At 38.5% G+C, this 18,608-nt stretch overlaps 2 protein-coding genes across 3 annotated transcripts; one reads left to right on the forward strand and one right to left on the reverse strand.

The window, feature by feature from the left end:
• Nucleotides 1-506: 506 nt before the first annotated feature.
• On the reverse strand, nucleotides 507-18,355 carry LOC120767822 (centrosomal protein of 104 kDa). 2 transcript variants are annotated; one of them, XM_040094107.1, is made up of 8 exons: nucleotides 18,010-18,355; nucleotides 5,862-6,029; nucleotides 4,611-5,787; nucleotides 3,539-3,653; nucleotides 2,222-3,462; nucleotides 1,798-1,943; nucleotides 1,624-1,725; nucleotides 507-1,550 (listed from the first exon to the last, which is right to left on the reverse strand). In XM_040094107.1, the coding sequence occupies exons 1-8, from the start codon at nucleotides 18,047-18,049 to the stop codon at nucleotides 1,411-1,413; spliced, it is 3,129 nt and encodes a 1,042-aa protein (XP_039950041.1). In that variant the 5' UTR covers nucleotides 18,050-18,355; the 3' UTR covers nucleotides 507-1,410. The 2 variants fall into 2 exon arrangements, with proteins under 2 accessions (XP_039950041.1, XP_039950040.1); XM_040094106.1 differs by having other exon boundaries at nucleotides 3,539-3,677.
• On the forward strand, nucleotides 7,572-12,051 carry LOC120767823 (cytochrome b561 domain-containing protein 2). The gene is made up of 3 exons (XM_040094108.1): nucleotides 7,572-8,344; nucleotides 11,228-11,420; nucleotides 11,555-12,051. Exons 1-3 carry the CDS (start codon nucleotides 8,132-8,134, stop codon nucleotides 11,863-11,865), a joined length of 717 nt encoding a protein of 238 aa, XP_039950042.1. The 5' UTR covers nucleotides 7,572-8,131; the 3' UTR covers nucleotides 11,866-12,051.
• Nucleotides 18,356-18,608: the final 253 nt, after the last annotated feature.

An 18,608-nucleotide genomic window follows, 5' to 3' on the forward strand; every position in this document is an offset into this window, starting at 1 on the left:
ATGAAAAACCGGATTTATTGACGATTTTATTCATCTAATTAAAAAGAAAAATGCGTACGTAATATACCCCACCGCAAAATCGAAATCGTGCAATTCACAAGAAAATACAACACACGACAACACGATCGCCCGCAAAACCCGTGAACAAATGAGTGGAAATCAATTTTTTCCTGCTGCAAGCAACGCGGCGATTTTTGACACTTCGCTTAAAATCAACTGAGTGGAGAGAGCAAATGCCGCTTGAGTGCTGTCAAAATAACGAAGAGCATGGCCACAACAGTGCTTTTCAAACTGTATTTGGTGTAGTATGCTAAATATATGGCATGTTATATGTATATCTCCAGTAATATTTTTTTAGAACCTACGGTGCAACGCATGGTTAATGTACGCTATTTATGTATTTAAAAACAAAAATATAAACGGTAAATAAATATAGATATTACTATAAACAATATTATTTTTTGAAATAACCATTACATATTTCGTGCGCAATAAAACAATGATTATTAATTTTGATTTTTGATTTATTTATTCAATGAATACTTTATTGATTTTTTCATCACTTTGTGTAGCTAAATTGAATTCGTATAAGTTTTCGCTTTATGTATCTTTCTAGTGTAGTTTTGGATGGTTTTTTTAATCATTTGGACGCAATATAAAACTTATTATAAAATTTGTTAGGTTTCACTTAAAAAACAAAGTATAAATTTGTGTTAGTATAAAAGTTAACAACTTAGGAATGCAATTACCATTTTAACTAAGCAGAGCAAACTTATTTTAAGAAATATTTTTATAAATTAACAGTAATTTAATTTAAAGGATTTTCTAGACTATACTATAGGTATATACATACTCACTGGTTTACAAAAACACATTGTTTAAATTCGATTATAAAACTCATTAAGTAACTGCAAATTGTAAAAATAGAATATGTACATATGTAGTATATGCATTCTTACAAAAGCGGTTATAATTAACTTTTTGGTTGTTTTAAAAACGTCTTTTACGCTTTCGAGAATTATTTTTAACGTATTTTGCACAAATCCCTAATTAAAGTTTACGTATATATTTATGTATAAGTTCTCAGTTGCGCCTGTATGGGTGTAAACACTTATTTCGCGTAGTTATAAGTTATAACAGAATTCATTTAACGATTACTAAATCCGATGAATGAAGGCTTTCAATACATCCCTTTGAATGCGAAATTTCAAAATAATCCTTTGTTTTTTATAATTTTTTTCTTGTTGCCTACCTTTTTGAAATTGTTTTAGTGAGTGTTTAATTGCCGGCACGCAGCACTGCAACTCTTCCATTGAAGGGTAGTTAATAATTCGCTTTCTAAACTTCATCTAAACTACATAGGTTTGTATGTATGTGTTTGCTACTACTAAAATTCGCTAAACATTAAAGTTAGTTTGATTTTTTTGCACGGCGTCTAGTGTTGCCAGGACAACCTGTAGAGCTGAGTAAGTGTAACTTCCAGCCACCATCCAGTGGCAGATGTACATCATCGTGGCACAGTGGGCAACGCGCAGCACCTGTCTTCAATTCTGTAAAATAAGCATACATACAAACATATTCCACTACTATACAAATTTTAAATTTCACAAAATGCTAGCATACCGCGGCAATAGTCTTCCATTTGATGCAAGTCATACAACTGCTTGTGCACCGACTCGGTGCAGCGTTCACACATCACATAGCTATCCTTGGCCTCGCATTCCTCTATAAAACATATCAATAAAAGTACATTGAATGAGAGCTTCTAGCAGGCTTCGACAGTTTTTCAGTACATACTTGTGAGATGATAATTTAAGGCCGCCACTTCCAGTACTTGACTGCATTGAGGGCACTTGGTTAGGAAAGGACAGGACTTCCAGTAGTGTCGATCCAATTGAGACTGATCGCTGCTGCTGCAGCACCAATCGCAAAACGGGCAATGGCTGAAAAGGTAATAAGAGCATTGCATATAGTATGAAGGCATTCAATAGTTATATTACAAGAGATATCTAGGGTTATGCTTATTTCTACTTAATCCATTTTTTAACCCTTGAAACTCAGTGGTTCACGTCATGTGGGGCTTTTATAAATAGGTAATTGAGAGTTAACGGTGGTAACATAATCCTTACAGCGGATCGATACTCTAGGTATAACGCCACTCCTAGAGGCCTCTGACTATACATTATATTTATTTGATTATATTCTATTTTATAATACTCACATCAAATCGGGTGGTTCTTCTAATGATTCCGAATTTGAGTTCGAATTTGATCCCTTCCTGGAGTTGCTTGCAGATATCATCGAACGCTTCAGTTGCTCATTGTATTGCTGTTTGCCATTGCAGTTAGAAAATGTGCCTACCAGTCCACCGGTACTGCCACTACTTACTCCGTTACCTCCGCCACTGCTACCACTCGCATAACCATTCGTGCCGCCAAGCGCATGGCCGCTTTTACTTTTCAGTATGCGCGTCTCAGAGCGACGCATCGGACTGGACTGCAGATCCGGTGATTTTGTGCTATACATATAACCATAAGGACTGCTGCGGCTGTCGCTGCCACTACCAGCACCACCACCACCGCAGCTACTACCGCCAGCGCTGCCCGTGGCTTGCTGCAAGTGCTCCAAATCATTGCGACCACGGTTTGGTGGTGGCGTTATTGGATCACTGTTATTGTGTGCGGAGTATTTATTTGCTTCTAGCATTTCCTTCTTACGCTCCAAATCCAACTTATCGAATTCGGTGAACAATTGACGATAGAGCAGATTGCGTCTGGTTATGTCATCGTCCGGTGGTAGCTGCTTACGCACTAGACGTGGATTAACTTTATATACCAGCAACAAAATACGTTCGGCCACCTTACGCACCGGCTCGGCGGGGTGATGTATACCCGAGCAACCGCACTCGGATAGTGCGCGGCAGGTTAAGCCGCTATGCTTATCGGTGCCGATGCCTTGACTCAGTACCAATTGTTCCAGCATTTGCATGCGACTAAGCGCCAACCGTGGATGTGTGCCCGAACTAACGCTACGTGAAAGCGCTGGCGCCACCAGATGCTGCTCGATCACCTCTGGACAAGCGGCAATACTAAGTATGGTGTGTTGGGCCAAAGTGTGGATACGCGCTGATGGATCACCAGACTTGGCTAAAAGTTCGGGCAGCAAACGGTCGACGCAACGGGCCACTTCACTTTGTGACACACGTCTAGGCACATATTCGAGAAAGAGCACGCGTACAGTTTCGGTGGCTTGACTGAACACCGAGTAGACAGCGTCGCGTACCGCACGGTGAAGCAGAAGCGCAGCACTGCGCGCCACCTTGTTAGGACCGGCCGTACTCTCGCTGCCCGAATTGTTTGCATGCGTATTCGACTGTTCGGCATCCACGCCCTTTAGAAAGTTACGCAAACTAATCAAACCATCCTCACGATCCTGGAATTGACGCGAATAGAATTGTTCAACCTGCAAAAGAGAAGCCGAGATTTTTTTGTGAAATGATAGTTAAAGGGAATATTATTTTACGAGTATGTGGTCTTACCATATCATTGCCGAACACGAGAATCGGCAGTGCAGCCTGACGACGTTCGCGATCGTTTAAGCGCGAACGTCCGCGATTAGGATCGGCCTCCAATAGAGCAGTACCTTGACATTCCCTTAAAAATTCATTAGTATTCGAACTACCGTACGAGAGTGTAATGCAAATACATGTGATGGGTACATTGCAACAAACACCGATATAGGATTTTTTCATACAGAAAATGCACAATTTTTATATAAAAAGAAAGGAAGAAGAAAAAACAGAAATCAACTAAAAGTACACCGAAATGTTTATGAGGTCGCCAGAGCATAATTTATACGCTACAATATACATAGTATGTACAAGACTATTTTTACGGAATAAAATATATAAAATGTCCCACAGCGAGTTGGACTAAGTGGTATTACGGGTAACATTTCTAGGTGTGTAACTCTAAGTGATATAGTAATGAATCGGATGAGTTTTAATCAAATAAGCGTCATGCATAAAACTTTCTATGAACTACAACTTATGAGATGATACGGAAATCTATTTGTAAAAAATTTAGACGAAGGGTCGAATTAGTGCTGTTCTGAAGCTACAGGCCTTCGGATTTTAATTTTTTATTAGGAATAATCGGCAATTCGAGCCGGACAATAAAACGGCCAAGCCATATTCGGCATTTCATATCAGCGGGCGGACAAAGTTCAACACTGTTACCACTTTTAAAAGAATTTAAATTCCTTTAAGATGATGCGTACTGGAAAGCTTTCATTCTTCCATTCACAGTATCTAATTTTTCCTATATTATAGCAATAAATTCGTTGTGAAAATAAGTAATTCCTTCGACAAAACTGTTATAACTAATATTTCAGACACACTTTGGACCTCCGTCCGAAAAAGTGGAGATACTAAGGTGTGGAGTAGAAGGTCAGGTATCACAGAGAAACTTATCCATATAAGGTATCCACAGTACATGGCAGGTTGTCTTAGCATTAGTTTGAGTTGAGTACTTCCTTAATCTACCACTACAATACTCTAAAATAAATTCTATACTATTTACGACCACGCACTAGAACACCATTAAACTTACTGTCTCAACGCCGGTACAGCGCGCTCTTCATAATCTTCATAGGAATTTCGGGGCGCACTTTTGTTTCTGCGGCGCAACGAACCTTGACGGCTGGACATGGGCGAACTATGTCGACTGGGACTACGTCCTTTCCCCAACTTGGGCGAAACAGGTATGTCGTCGTGTGATTTCCGCAGATTCGCATTTGATGAGAGTGAGAGAGTATCATTTGCATGAGTTTGTGCTATACCAGCTGGTGCAGAATTGGTAGTACCACCACAACCGCCACCGCCGCTCGAACTACAACCATCCAGGGAGTAACGATCGTCTTGTACGCTCTTCGGGCTCATTGTGCTTGTTTGGTAGTGCGCTTCGGCTAGCGCTTGTGCGACGTCTTGCAGGCTTGGCGCAGGTGGCAATATCGGTTTGCTGGCATACACTTCGCTGGCCAAATCATTAGAAGCATTTAAGCCGTTCGCTTCCAGTAAATCCTTGACCAACAGGTGTTTTAACACTACTGACTTGTACATTTCGATTTGCTCTTTCCGCAGCTTGGCGGTAGTGAAATCCTCCTGTTGCACCGCCTGACGTTTAGCCAACGCGTAACGGCCCAAACGCTCCCCAGCCGTGCGAAGCGCTGTCATACAAAGTTTCAGCTTGCGCGCATACTCAAAACGTTCTGCGCCGACCGCCTGCAATTTCTTCTCCTCCATTTCACGTATAATCTCCGCAATAGACTCCTCGACATACATCGAAAAAAGCAAATCATCGCATATGGAAACCAAAGCTGGCTCAGCCGCAGACCCAGTCGGAGCCACTAAGTCGGTATTGTTTTGCTCATTGCTTATAGCAGCAGCGCCGTTGCCATTGCCGCCGGCGTTTTGCGACTCTGCTTGCGCAGCACTTTCTGCCGCTGCAACCGTTACATTCCTATCCAACTCTTCGCCCAAGACGTTGACGGCAATCAGAGCAACTTGTTCGTCCGGATTGTAGTCGTTACGATGTGCGCCGCTGAGGCGTAGCTTCAGATGTGTACCGCGTCGCGGATTCACCGATACGCTTTGCAATTCACGTGACTTGTAATTGGTGGCCGCGTTGTCGGAGAGCGCGACAAAGCCGAGGAAATCGAAGCACTGTGAGGATGGTGTGCTCGGTATGCCCTTTGGCGAGTAGTGCAGCCATAGCTCAACTTTCTCAGCTGATTGAAGAATTAAAAAAGAGGATGTTGAGTTGAATTTTTTATTAAAATTATTTAAGGATAGGATAACTTACGAATATGGAACTGATGCGCTAAGATTTGTATTCGACATATCTTCGCTGGTCGGTGGAAACGCAGTACGATGTCATGTGGTGTGATGGTGTTACCGGGAGCGCTACGCCAGCCATGTACTGTCGGACCATGTGTGTTGAGTTCGCTAGCAGGAAAGGCGGGGTCTTCATCTAAACGAGAAAGAGAAATGGAAAAATGTTAGAATAGTTGCATAGTTTTAGGCGTTTAGCGTGTATATGTTAATCCTTTAGATTAACAACTTTGAAATTAATAGAAATGACCTCCAACACATTATAGATTTGCTCAACATGAGAACAATACTCTTAAGTAGCAGCTGAGCCTACATTCTCTGGCTGAGCGCCTTGCCCGTAAATGACTCCAAAATTGAGACACATAAACTCAATGAACAACAACAAGGTGAACGAACAAACACAAATGCGTTGAGTGACAACATATGTACATATATAGCGAGAACAAAACAAAGTCATAAAAGCAGAGTAAACGAGTTTTCGAATCCAAGTAACATAAATACTGCTACTATATGTAAATATGCTTGTGCGCAGAGATGCATATAGAGATGCCACGTACGTTTGAGAAGCAGGTTTCCAAATTAGGGAAGTAATAACCCAATAGAGCATTTTTATTATTTTTTTATTTCTAACTATTTCAAGCTAATTCTAAAATATTTAATACGGGATCAGTTATTAGTACATTTTTAAAAATGCGTGATTCAGAATTTATGTTTTATATACCATTTATATGTATGCATGTACATATGTATATTGCCCCATAGTGCCTAGATGGAAAGTAATGAAAAATCTAGCAAAGACTCACCGACTTATTGTATTAAGTAAGTTGGAGATTCTAATACCAAATGAACAAAAATGATTATGTAATTATTCTTTAAAAACTTAATTTTTTACTTCTTGTAATTTTTTTCAAACAGAAAGAAAACACCGAAACTTAAATATCAAGAGTGGCAACCCGTAAGCCCACACTATTAAATGATGGACCTCATTCATACATATACATACTTAGATAACCCCAGTAAGAAATGTGTTACGAAGAGCAATGCACTATTAATTTTTCGTATCAACGTATTGAAACAGAAACGCTTTAGAAGAAAATGCAAAGTGTGAACTCAAAAAATTATATATAAAACCTTCATATAAAAAATATCGAACAATTTGGCTTATATTTCTAACCAAATGTCGTTTGCGGAATTGTTGCGAATGTTAAAAAGAGTTGCGGTGATTCAAAAACACAACTCTACGGGCGGTAGAAAGCCTAAAAAAGCGGTGGAAAGATCATTGAAGACATATTTCGTACTGGACGACCTTCGTCGTCTTAACCTGCTGAAAATATTAAAAAAGTAAAAGATATAGTGCTTGAAAATCGTCAGGCAAGTGTTAGGGAGGTTTTAAAAGAACTCAACCTCTCTCATGAGTTCCAAAGATTTTGGTGGGTATGAAACGCGATCTTGCTCGACTAGTCCGGATAGAGTGAAATTTTTTTTCAAAAATACCACGATTGTAACCGACTTTAGAGTACCATCGATCAACTACCGTATTCACTAGATTTTCATCTAAAAAGTTTTTATGAAAAATGTTTCGAGGAACGGAAAAATCGTTGGCATTGGTGTTTTACATCCGGTGGGGATTACTTTGAAGGCGACAAAATAAATATTTATGAATAATTAAATATTTTGCGTTTTATTTACAATACGGTTACTTTTTTGTCACAATGTATAGTGTATACAGTCCCTGTCGTATACCCGTAGTATGTACATAATTGAGACAAAATAAAATGGAAATTAAAAATTTGTGCTACAGTTAATTTACCGTTCCTTTCTTATTTTCTAAAGTCAACAAATTGGGTCAATGCTCTCACTAGTTTATTTTACACTAGTTCAAGCTCTCCCTACAGGGTATGCATGCATTATGCTCTGACGTGTGCTTTTTTAGTTTTATTCGCACTGGCGCTCTTGATAATATGTCCCACCTCTTGCGTGCTCCACCACTTCATCCTACATCCAAACAGCTGAGCAGCAGGCAAGCACAAGTGTAGAATGAATATACTTAGACATTTCGCACCGCGACACGTTAGTTACACTCAAAACACGGTTCACATCAGAATTAAACATAGTAAAGTGCTGACGAAAAACAAATATTTGACACGACAAATTCATTTTTATGAAATAACTCTTATACTTAATTAAAAGTGCTTGCATAAAGTGAATTGTTTGCGCTTTTGTGGATCATAAAAGTCTAAAATGACAGCAAAAACTGATAAAGTGACTAATTCAGCAGCGCCGGCGAGCTTATCGTCGGGAAAAGCGTTCCACTCGATTTGGCTGCAGTTGCAAAGTCTCCTCAACACCATCAATCACATTTTGATCGCACTAGTTGGCCTCTACTTCACCGTCTTGGGACGCAGTCTAAACTTCCAAGACACCGCAATGCATGCCTTCCTAACCGTCATTGGGGTATGTAGGGGTGCGCAAGATTTTATAGATTAACGGCAGTTTTTATAACAGACGTACCGCGGTAGTTATCAGTTAACTTTTGTGATATTCATTTCAAAGCAGGTCAAAGTGCGCTAACCATCGACTTTGTGTAGCTTCTAAGCGCTGTTTTCTCAATGTCAGTTAAGTTATGGTTAAAATAAAGGTTCTTTGCCGAAAAAAGGACTTTTGGTTAAGTTAGCCGGAAGTTAACTGACAGTTGGCTGCTAACCAGACATTGTGAAAACGGTTCTAAGCATGCATATCTTATCGAGTTATTGACTTTTATTATTTATGATAGCGATTAATTGAGTAAGACATGCGGTATACTTATTTGAGTTATCTCTTGACAGTTGTTTATGCTCTGTATGTATTGGCTGACATAAGTGTGTTCCCAAATTTGTGTCTACTCATTTCAAATGTAATTGCAGTTTTATTGAAATTTTTATGAAATTGGTATTATATGCTTATCGAACACAGGTGCATGTACATACATACATATAATAAACTAATTTTTTACGCAGAATAGTCTTTCATGATGATTTGCATTTTTTTAGAATTATTCATAATAGGGCTTAGAACAGTCTCGAATAGAAATAGATGTATATTAGTTCTGGTAAAAATAAATTTATTATTGTTCCCAGGCGTTAGCTTTAGTAATCAGCATCTCGAAATACAACATTAAACAACTAAAATTTAGGACTCTAAATGGCAAAGTGAAAAGACACCACATTTAATATTTCATCACCGAAAATGGCGAAAACACAAGTCAGGCGGCTGATAATTTTAATAATTTTTAAGGATCCGATACCGTAACACACAATCGCATGAAATTTTATTTTGTCGAATTTGCTTTGGTGCTTTGATGTCAAAGATGAACCACGCCGTGGAAGCCCATTTGTCGAAAATAATGATAAAATAATAGTCGAGTTCGACCATTAAACAAAAATTTTTTCTATCGTCCATGAGCTAAATATAGTTCAAAATAACCTATGGGACCATTTACTATTACTAATATAACACAAAATATCTCCTTGACCGTATATCTATCGCTGTTGAAGCTTCAAACAGTAGTGGTCGAATTTCCGAGAGCTGGCGGAAACTCTCCTGAAACCGTAAGCTCATTCGGCCAAACTCTTTATTCGAACGCGTACCGCCAACAGTTCGATCGTCTGAAGCAATCGGGCAGAAGCGGCCGGGCTACATCGTTAGTGAGTCGCCAGAAGGTCCGTGGCTTCATTGGGAGATACTTTTGCATCGACCTTATAGCTCGGACCTGGCATCAAGTGATTACTACCTATTGCTGACTATGGGGAATGATTTTGTTGTTGAAAAAATTCGTCTCAAGAGAAGCTCGTGGAAGTCGAGTGACAGAGTATTTTGCGACTATGGATGAGGGGTTTCTATGCGAGAGGTATTACGAAATTATCCTCAAAGTGACAACAAGTTATCGAAAAAAGTGCAAATTTCACCTAAAAAAGATATTGGTAGTCGAAAAAGTCTTTTCATATTTTCTCAATAGATGTCGTTGCAGTGCTCCAGTGTTACCCATCACATTGTGTCTTACCATATAGTGTTGGAAAAGTGAGATTTTAAGCTTCATTTAACCAAAAATAGAACAAAAAATAAATTTGGGGAAGTTGAAAAAAAGTTACAGCTGTTCAAAAATGAGCAAACATAATGAAAAATTCGACACACGCCACAATTTGTGAAGTTTTTGAAGACGATGCTGTATCAGTTCGTGTAGCACAACAATAGTTCGCTAGCATCCATTCTGGGGATGGCCAGGATTGATGACTCGAAAGGTTACACTGAGTGTTTGGTGGGATTGGAAAGGAATAATCCACTAGAAGCTGCTCCAGTCTGGTCGAACGATTGATTCTACATTTTATTGTCAAAAACTGATGAAATTGAAGCAAGCAATCGAAAAAACGGACATAACTGATCAACAGAAAGGACAACGTTTTCCATCAGGACAACGCCGGACCACACACATTTTTGATGAATCGGCAAAAGCTGGGAGAGCTTGACTGGAAAGTTTTGATGCATACACCATATAGCCCTGACCTTCCACCATCGGACTACCATTTGTTTCGGTCAGTGCAGAACTCCCTTAATGGAGTAAAGTTGGTTTCAAGAGAAGCTTGTGAATTCTTGTCACAGTTTTTCGCCGAAAAACCAAAAAAGTTTTACACTGATGGAATAGTGTCTCTAGCGAAAAAATTGTCCACCAAAGTGGTACATAATTGGTGATTAAAGTTCATTATGAATATAAAAAAAGTTGAAATTTGATTAAAAATACGAAACGATTTTTTCGACTACCATATAATTCTAGGTTAAACGTCCAATTTAATGCAAAAATAATGAATTTCGTTTACAAAGCCCAATATACAATCTACGCTGGTTATTTTGGATGAGAACAATAATAAGCACTGGTCATACTACCTAACTTTAGATGGAAGCTTTAGAAAAGAGGGCATAACTCTAGCTTTGACGAGCTTTAACAAGCATTCGTAGGACGATAGTTTTGTAAGGCCTTCAAATATTTTCATGGCAATCTTAAGTATTATTTATGCTTTATAAAAGCTTCGGTCGCTATTTATTGAGTTATTGGTCGTATTTTGTCTACGAAATCTCAATAAGCAAAAATACTGCAGAAGTAAAACATAACTAAAACTAATTAGTGAATGAGGGACAAAACATATAATTCGAGCTATGAGAAAGCGGGAAAACTTTTCATAAAATTAAAACTAACTAACAATGTATCAAAACAATTTAACCTCAAATAAAACAAAATTTTTAAATAACTTTTACTAACACTTCCAACTCTGCTTACACAAATATTTTACACAACCATAAAAATAGTACCATGTCCTGATGGCCGAAGCGCTCATGTCACATTATCCAATCAACTTCGTAACGAATCGTTTCACTCACCGCACTAAATCAAAAATTCACGGTGTCATACAATTGGTGGGCGGTGCGATGGCTTTGCTGGGCTCCATTGGTAAAATCTCGCAGAAGGAAGTGCACTTCACCACGTGGCATGGCAAAATAGGTAAGAGTCAAGGTTGCAAGTAATAAGCGACCAACACACGCTCCCACGCTCCCACACACACACACATACACAAAATATCTGCTCAATATCGCCACAGAGAAGTAAGAATTCCGCAAATCCTTTGCAATTTCCAGGTCTTGCTGCCACATTGCTCTGCTTCATGAATCTTATTGGCGGCACCGTCACCTATTTTCAACCAAAGTTCATACAAAAATCGCACCCACCGGCAGTGCTGAAATTCAGACACAATTTATCTGGTATGGTCGCCTTTACGCTGGGCATGTTGGCCATCTTCCTCGGCTACCGCACTAAGTTCACCTATAAATATATGGATCCGGAATTTATTGTAGTCTTAAGTTTGGCCACGGTTTTGGTGTATATCTTCACAATGATTGCGCCGATGCGTTCATTTTTAGGTAAACTTAAATATCGGAAGCAACAATAACAAGTATTTACGTGCTTGTACTCAGTATGTTTAACTCATAGTTTATTTGACGGTAATTAGTAAATTAATTAAAAAAAGTAAGAAAGTTGTTCTTTAATTTATTTTAGTTTGTTATTTAGCATTGTCAACAACTATATAATTATGTTAAAGTTATTGTTTATTAATAAACGCTTATATTTAATGATAGCCTTGGTCGAAAGTCTTTATATTAATGCTGCATGAGGAGAGTGTGAAGAATTGCGCTCTAAGGCCTCAGGAAGTCTGGTATATGAAGGAGTTCGAACAAGAACACGCCGAAATTGAAATTTCTTTTAACTGGATGCCTGAAAACTTGGATCACTGGGCGCACGCGCTATTCCTGGCGGCGTTTTCTATACTCACATACCGACGAAGAGGCCCGTATGCTCCCAGTTAAGGAGCAAAATGAACTATAACACTGGCCACCTCCTTGCATGCCCTGCTAAGTCATCTGACACCCTTCTCCATTCGGTCCGACCGCGTCGAAACAGCACGGGCCTACCGGTGGATGACGTCGACGACAACTTATCTAATTCTTACCATCCAAACGGGGATTAGGTACTCGTTTCAATAACAAGTGACGTAGTGAGCTTTTCACGTATGGGTCAAAGGGGGTCTTTTCTGTAATGAGCTCTCCGTCAATCTTAGTGAGCATACATGCGGTTAGGCTAAAAATATTGATGAACACTAGTTGTGAAAGTTGTATGGAAGGGGCTGAGATGAAAACATCTTGGCCTTTTTCATATATTCCATAATCTTTGCCTGACTGAGGTTGAAACTTGTCGGCAGTCTTACCTTTGGCGAACCAGAAGATTTTGTGGGAACTAACATTAGCCATCCCAACAAATTTTGTGATAGGCTTAAAGCGCTTTGTCGATTTATAAGTTTTATTATCTAAAGGGGTTTTCAATAGGTTTCAATAGGTACGTTATAAAAGTAGACCGATGGGGACAACAAATGACGCCATATTTTTTCCTGCTCCTTTGACGTTTCTTTTCAGTAAGGTTCGCCATTTTATCATGGAAAGATGTATGATCAAACAACGAGTAGAAATTATTAAAATTTACTACCGAAATTCAGAATCCAATTTATGGTCGTCATAATCATCCTATGAAATTTACAATTGTGGTTCTGGTTGAAAAATTTGAATCCGCAGGCACAGTACAAAATTAATACCGTGCCAGTGAGACAAAGAAGTGCCCGTAGTGTGGAGAATATTGCTTCCGCTAGCACATCAATTGAGGAAGACACAAATCCGTCTCTCACACGTCGTTCGCAAGCATTGGTCATTTCTGCGACGTCGTTGTGGCTGAGCAACAACTTGAAAATGATCCGGGTAATCATCTTCAGCGATGAGGCTCATTTCTGGCTGAATGGCTTGGACAATATGCAAAATATGTGTTATTGGTCAGCTAGCAATCCACATGTACTCCATGAGTTCCCATTACGGTTTAACGGTTTGGTGCGGCTTATGGGCCGGCAGCGTAATTGAGCCGTACTTCTTCCGTGATGATCAAGACCGGCACGTTACTGTGATTGGGAATTGCTCCCGCTCAATGATAACCGAATATTTTTGGCCAGAATTGGATGATATGGATTTGGACAATATGTGGTTTCATCAAAGTGGCGCAACACAGCGATTGTCCCAAACGATTTATTGAAAACCAAGTTTGGTGAACGTGTTATCTCACGAAATGGCCCAGTCGATTGGCAGCCTCGGTCGTGCGATTTGACGCCGTTAGACTACTTCTTGTGAGGCTACGTCCAGTCTATGATCCATGCCAACAAGCCGGCAACTATTGATGAACTTTGTCCTATGTAGAACGTGAAATTACAGTAGTATCGGCTGATTTATGCTTGAAATCCGCCGAAAGTTGGGTTCCGGATCTGGACTTCTGCAGGCGTGACCGTGGTGGCCATACATATATTTTACTTTCCCAGGAAATAAGAATTAATCATTGATATTCCAAACCGCTTTTGTCTTATTAAAAAAAAACTTTTGTTGCGCTCTTATTGAAAAACCCGTTATTATATGGGAGTTTTAGATACAACACGGACCGAAGTTCTAAGCTGTCCGAGTGAGACCCTTGTTAGGATCGATCAGGTCAGTTCGAAGGAAAAGATTTTTGATAACTTCAATTCGCCATCGACTTTTTTTAAGAAGTCTCCATTTTGTCAAGAATCAAAATTTTGACTGGTCTATCGATCATATCTTGTTGTTGTTGTTGTAGCGGCAGAAACCGAACAAAATTATACAAATAAATTTCGAGAAAGAGAAAAACATCAAAAAGAAATCAGAAAAAATATTTTTTTACAATAATTATCTCTTACAAACTGAAACTATCTTAAATTAATGTAGTGCTGGTAAAAGTTTCCACGAAGGTGAAGGAACTCTTCATTACAAACACATACTTTGTCGAAATCACCGCTAAGAAAAACTTGGCCTACCTCCAGGCAGACTTGTCAAATAAATATTACTTGCAAACGATAAAAACGATCGCTGCACTTTCCCTATGCACACATACCCCTTTCATTTGAAAATATCTGCGACAAACTAGTACAAACGCATATAAAATGCACATATTTCATATAATTATATGTTACATACCATTACATTTCCTTCAAAGCAGGCAGGAAACGCCTGAATGTAGGCATAGACAATGAACTCTTGCAGAGCAATACAAGGCTTCCGCTCAACGGACCGTTATGCATATACATATATGAATTCAATGATATAACTATTGTATAAAAAACTAACTGTAAAATAACGAATTGAACAGTGTGTGTGTGTGCAGAAAATGTTAAAAAAAAGCAAAGCGCCGTAACTGATGCAGCACTTTCGGGTTAAAAAGCTGTCTGCTGCATGATTTGAGGCGTAAACAAGCAGCTTCAAGCGAAATCTGTATAAAGAATCACACACATTCATATGAAAATATAGCAATATATAGAGCATTTCTAAGTGCAAAATTAAAGCGCAGTTTTATTGCATATTTTGCGGCATTTTCGGCATAAAATGCGCTGTGTGTGCACACAAGTTGGCATTTGTGGCCGCGGAGTGGCCAGAAAGGGAGTGGCGAGCGGGGTCATGGCATGCCAAATAAATGGGCTTTAAGTGCCAAACTAACTTCTTCATATAATGCAGTTTCGTTTTTGCCGCGTGCACATAAACGAGATAACTGTACATTTTTTTACGATTTTTAAGGCAAATCACGACTGTGTTATAAAAAATTGCGCAATATATTAAAGCATGTATCTGAAAAGTATGTTCATTTGGACTAAAAATCTACCAACAAATATTTATGACAAGCTTGCTTAAGTTAGGGTATGAAGGCTCGACCCAAACTGAAAAAGAGGAATCTGTATTAGAAAACACTTTTCGCAACAATACTATTGATCAACTCAACCAGTTTGTGATAACATTAAATTTCGTCTGAGCATCGATTCTTAAATTATGAAGGCCCATCATCAATTGGGCGGAGTAAAAAATCTTGATTAACTGCCACAATCCGCAAATGAAATGAAAAGCAAAAAATGTATGCAAGTTGTGCCAACATTACTGATTGCAGCATGCATACTGCACGAAATGCATTTACAAATCTACAATGGAAGGCCTTGAGCGCAACTCAGCGGCCTTGCACGGTTGCCTACAGCAGTGACTATGCATTCACGCCAAGAAGTATGCTACGCCCCACACACAATTACTCTGAACAATGAATGGCCAACAAATGGGATGTTAATAAAGGCTAATACCAGCTTAATGTTTTCAATTAAGAATTAAAATATTATCTTATTACATCATTCAGCATGTTCTGCCGCTAAGGAGTGCATTAAGCGGTCGATTTGAGCCTTAAACTTCACTTTTATCATGAGGCTACCACAAAAAAATCACACACATACATTAGTATATGAAAATACACGCGTTTTTGTAGATAGTAATCAAAATAAATGCAAACAATTTCACATACACACACACGAGCACGGGTGCTTTGCCGAGAGTGCTTTGCTTTGGTCGTGCCTTCAATCGAACACAAATGGGCAGGCAGGGCAGCCACCGCACAGCAGGCGACCAAACAATAACCTAGCGCACTAATTGCCAACTATGTAGGTGCATATATCCAACACCGTTAGGCGGACAAGTGGCGCTCGATTGCATGTCTGCCGCTACACAAAGCACTTACATTTATTACCGTTATGTGTGACATATTATTTTATACATTTTATTTAATTTACCACTAAGTGCAACGTTCATGTATCGGAAAGGGCCGTCGGAAAAGCAATAAAGTTCCCATTTTATAGGAAGCACGCTATAATTAATATTTATTACGTTGAGGAATTGGTATGTTATTTGCAAAATGTTTTACTAATCAAAACTAATGTTTATGGGAGTAGCGATAGCGAACAAATTGCTCGGAGATTAAAGGGCTACATTTTACAATAATCGATGCCTAATTTCGTGTGGTTACCTTGCCATGTAGCAACTTATTTGTATGGCAGTTATATGCTATAGTGGTCCGATTTGAAAAATTTGTTCAGAAATTGTACCGTTACTTTAGATAATAGTTCACCTCAAAATTCGTAACGATTTATTGTCAAATAAAAAAGCTTTCCTTAGAAAGACTTGATTTTGATCGTTCATTTTGTATGGCAGCTATATGCTACAATGGTCCTATCTGAATAATTTCTTCACAGATTTCATCGTTTCTTTAGATAATAAGTTGTGCCAAATTTCGTGAAGATATATTATCAAATAAAAAACTCTCCATACAAAGACTTGATTTGAGCTGAGGTACCAACCCGCGTATATACAAGAAAACAGACATGTCTACCAAAAATCGACTCAGGTCGTCATTCTGATCATTTATATATAAACTTCATAGGATCTTCTGAGTGTTAGAAACTTCATGGCTAACTGAGCATATATTAAGGGTATAGAAAGTAAATTTATACAGCTTAGCCTTATCCGTCAGTTAAAGCCTTTTTAAAATGTGGATAACTCAAATTCGAGTAGACAGTAGAATTAAAGGAGTCTAAACTTAAATTCCGGTAGCTGACAAGACATTGATATGCACACAATGTTGTACTATTTGATCCAGTTATAAGTAGAAATAATTTACTTATTTTACATTACATCTTTTAGGCGCACTTTCTGAAAAAACAAATATGTATTTTATTTATTTACGAGTACACTTTCGAACAGATTCCGACCTAAATTTGGCTTTGGAATAATTAAAACATAAATATTGACCTACGACATGCTTTCTGTAATAATATTACTAATTTATTTATAAACAACATGTAATGTATATATGTATGTTGTACATATGTGCATTTCTGAATGGATCGAACTGTCATAACTAATCAAAATATGTGCACAGCAAAAGTCCTAACCGGAACACACAAAGAGCTAGTTTGTTAACTGACCAGCTAAATTATTAACGTTACGACGATACTAAGGATACAAATGTCCAGGTGCAAGACAAGCGCCAGATGTGCCCATACGAGTCTACAAAAGAAATGGCTGTTGCAACACACATAGTTATCTGCTTACATGTACGAATACATACATATGTACGTATGAACATACTCATACGCATATAGTAGGTAAGTTTGTGTGTCACGGAGTTTCGGTGGTGAAGTGTTAATGTGTCTCATAGAAAAAGGTAATACATCAAAAACTAAATTTCTGCGAGTGTGGGGACTTGAACTTAATACAAGTAAGTGTAATTATTAATAGAGCCAGTGCACTTATACTATATATACATCCATACATAGCTATCTGTGTGTTCATCTCAAGCATTACAATTTGAAAATCGTTGCATAAAATCATTTCGAAGTGCAACAATGCATTATCAAGTCCCAAATGAAGGCGTAAAAGCTCTTCGTGTGTAAACAAGTGCAGTGGCTGGCTGGCTGTAGCCTGAATAATGGCAGTTGGGGCAGGAAGGCGTGATTTATCGATTTCTCCAGTTACGAGCACACGCTGCCATACTCATAACCAAATGATTACGCATTGCGGAGTTCATATAAAGGAATTTTCCACATAAAAGCTGAGCAATTAAATTCGTTCCTTTTGCTTTATACTAATAAGCTAAGTAAGCGCTTCCTCAGGTAATTTATAGTACTCACCGGTGGCGAAAACAACATTGAATGGTATCTTTTTGGCCATTTTCGTCGCTCAGCAAAATTTCTCAATGAAAGATGCTTAAATGGGTAGGAATTTTAATTATATTTATTAGTTGAAGGTTGCTATTTATGTGTTCCACTTTTTTAAATGCAATTTTTCTTATTGCTGAACTATTTGTTCACATATTTGCTATGTATTTTAAATTTTGTTGTTATTTTTTAGAGGTATTTTAAAGCCTTGTACTGGAATTTCACCGTGCACCCATTTAAGTACACTTTTCCACTAATTTCGACTGTTCCGAAGGTATTAATACGTATCCGTTCCAAATGCAACTACCAGTTTGTGTTCGTCCAACTGTTAATATTCCTTTACCGTCAAAAAGCACGCATGACATTCGCGTAACAACAAAATTAACGCATGCGTGATTTGCGTCATGTCACAAACAGCTGCTTTTGTTTACGTTGGCGGTGTTTTGGTATATTGTATAGCATTGGGGTGTGTTTGTGTAAACGCACATACGAATGAGCCTCGTTCATAGTGATACTTCTATTATAATGAACTTAAGATTTAAATTTATAAGTTAGCACTTATTTCAGATCAG

This window comes from Bactrocera tryoni, chromosome 2 (assembly GCF_016617805.1).
Source record: "Bactrocera tryoni isolate S06 chromosome 2, CSIRO_BtryS06_freeze2, whole genome shotgun sequence".
Lineage (NCBI taxonomy): Eukaryota > Metazoa > Arthropoda > Insecta > Diptera > Tephritidae > Bactrocera > Bactrocera tryoni.

Bases quoted from the DNA above. Each gene is read 5' to 3' on its own strand.
- LOC120767822 (XM_040094106.1), bottom strand. From the start codon at position 18,049: ATGGCCAAAAAGATACCATTCAATGTTGTTTTCGCCACCG. The intron at 3,678-4,610 runs GTAAGTTTAATG...CTCGTACGGTAG, and splicing joins GCTGTACCGGCGTTGAGACA to TTCGAATACTAATGAATTTT. The intron at 1,551-1,623 runs GTATGCTAGCAT...CTTATTTTACAG, and splicing joins AATGGAAGACTATTGCCGCG to AATTGAAGACAGGTGCTGCG.
- LOC120767823 (XM_040094108.1), top strand. From the start codon at position 8,132: ATGACAGCAAAAACTGATAAAGTGACTAATTCAGCAGCGCCGGCGAGC. The intron at 8,345-11,227 runs GTATGTAGGGGT...CCATAAAAATAG, and splicing joins CCTTCCTAACCGTCATTGGG to TACCATGTCCTGATGGCCGA. The intron at 11,421-11,554 runs GTAAGAGTCAAG...TGCAATTTCCAG, and splicing joins CACGTGGCATGGCAAAATAG to GTCTTGCTGCCACATTGCTC.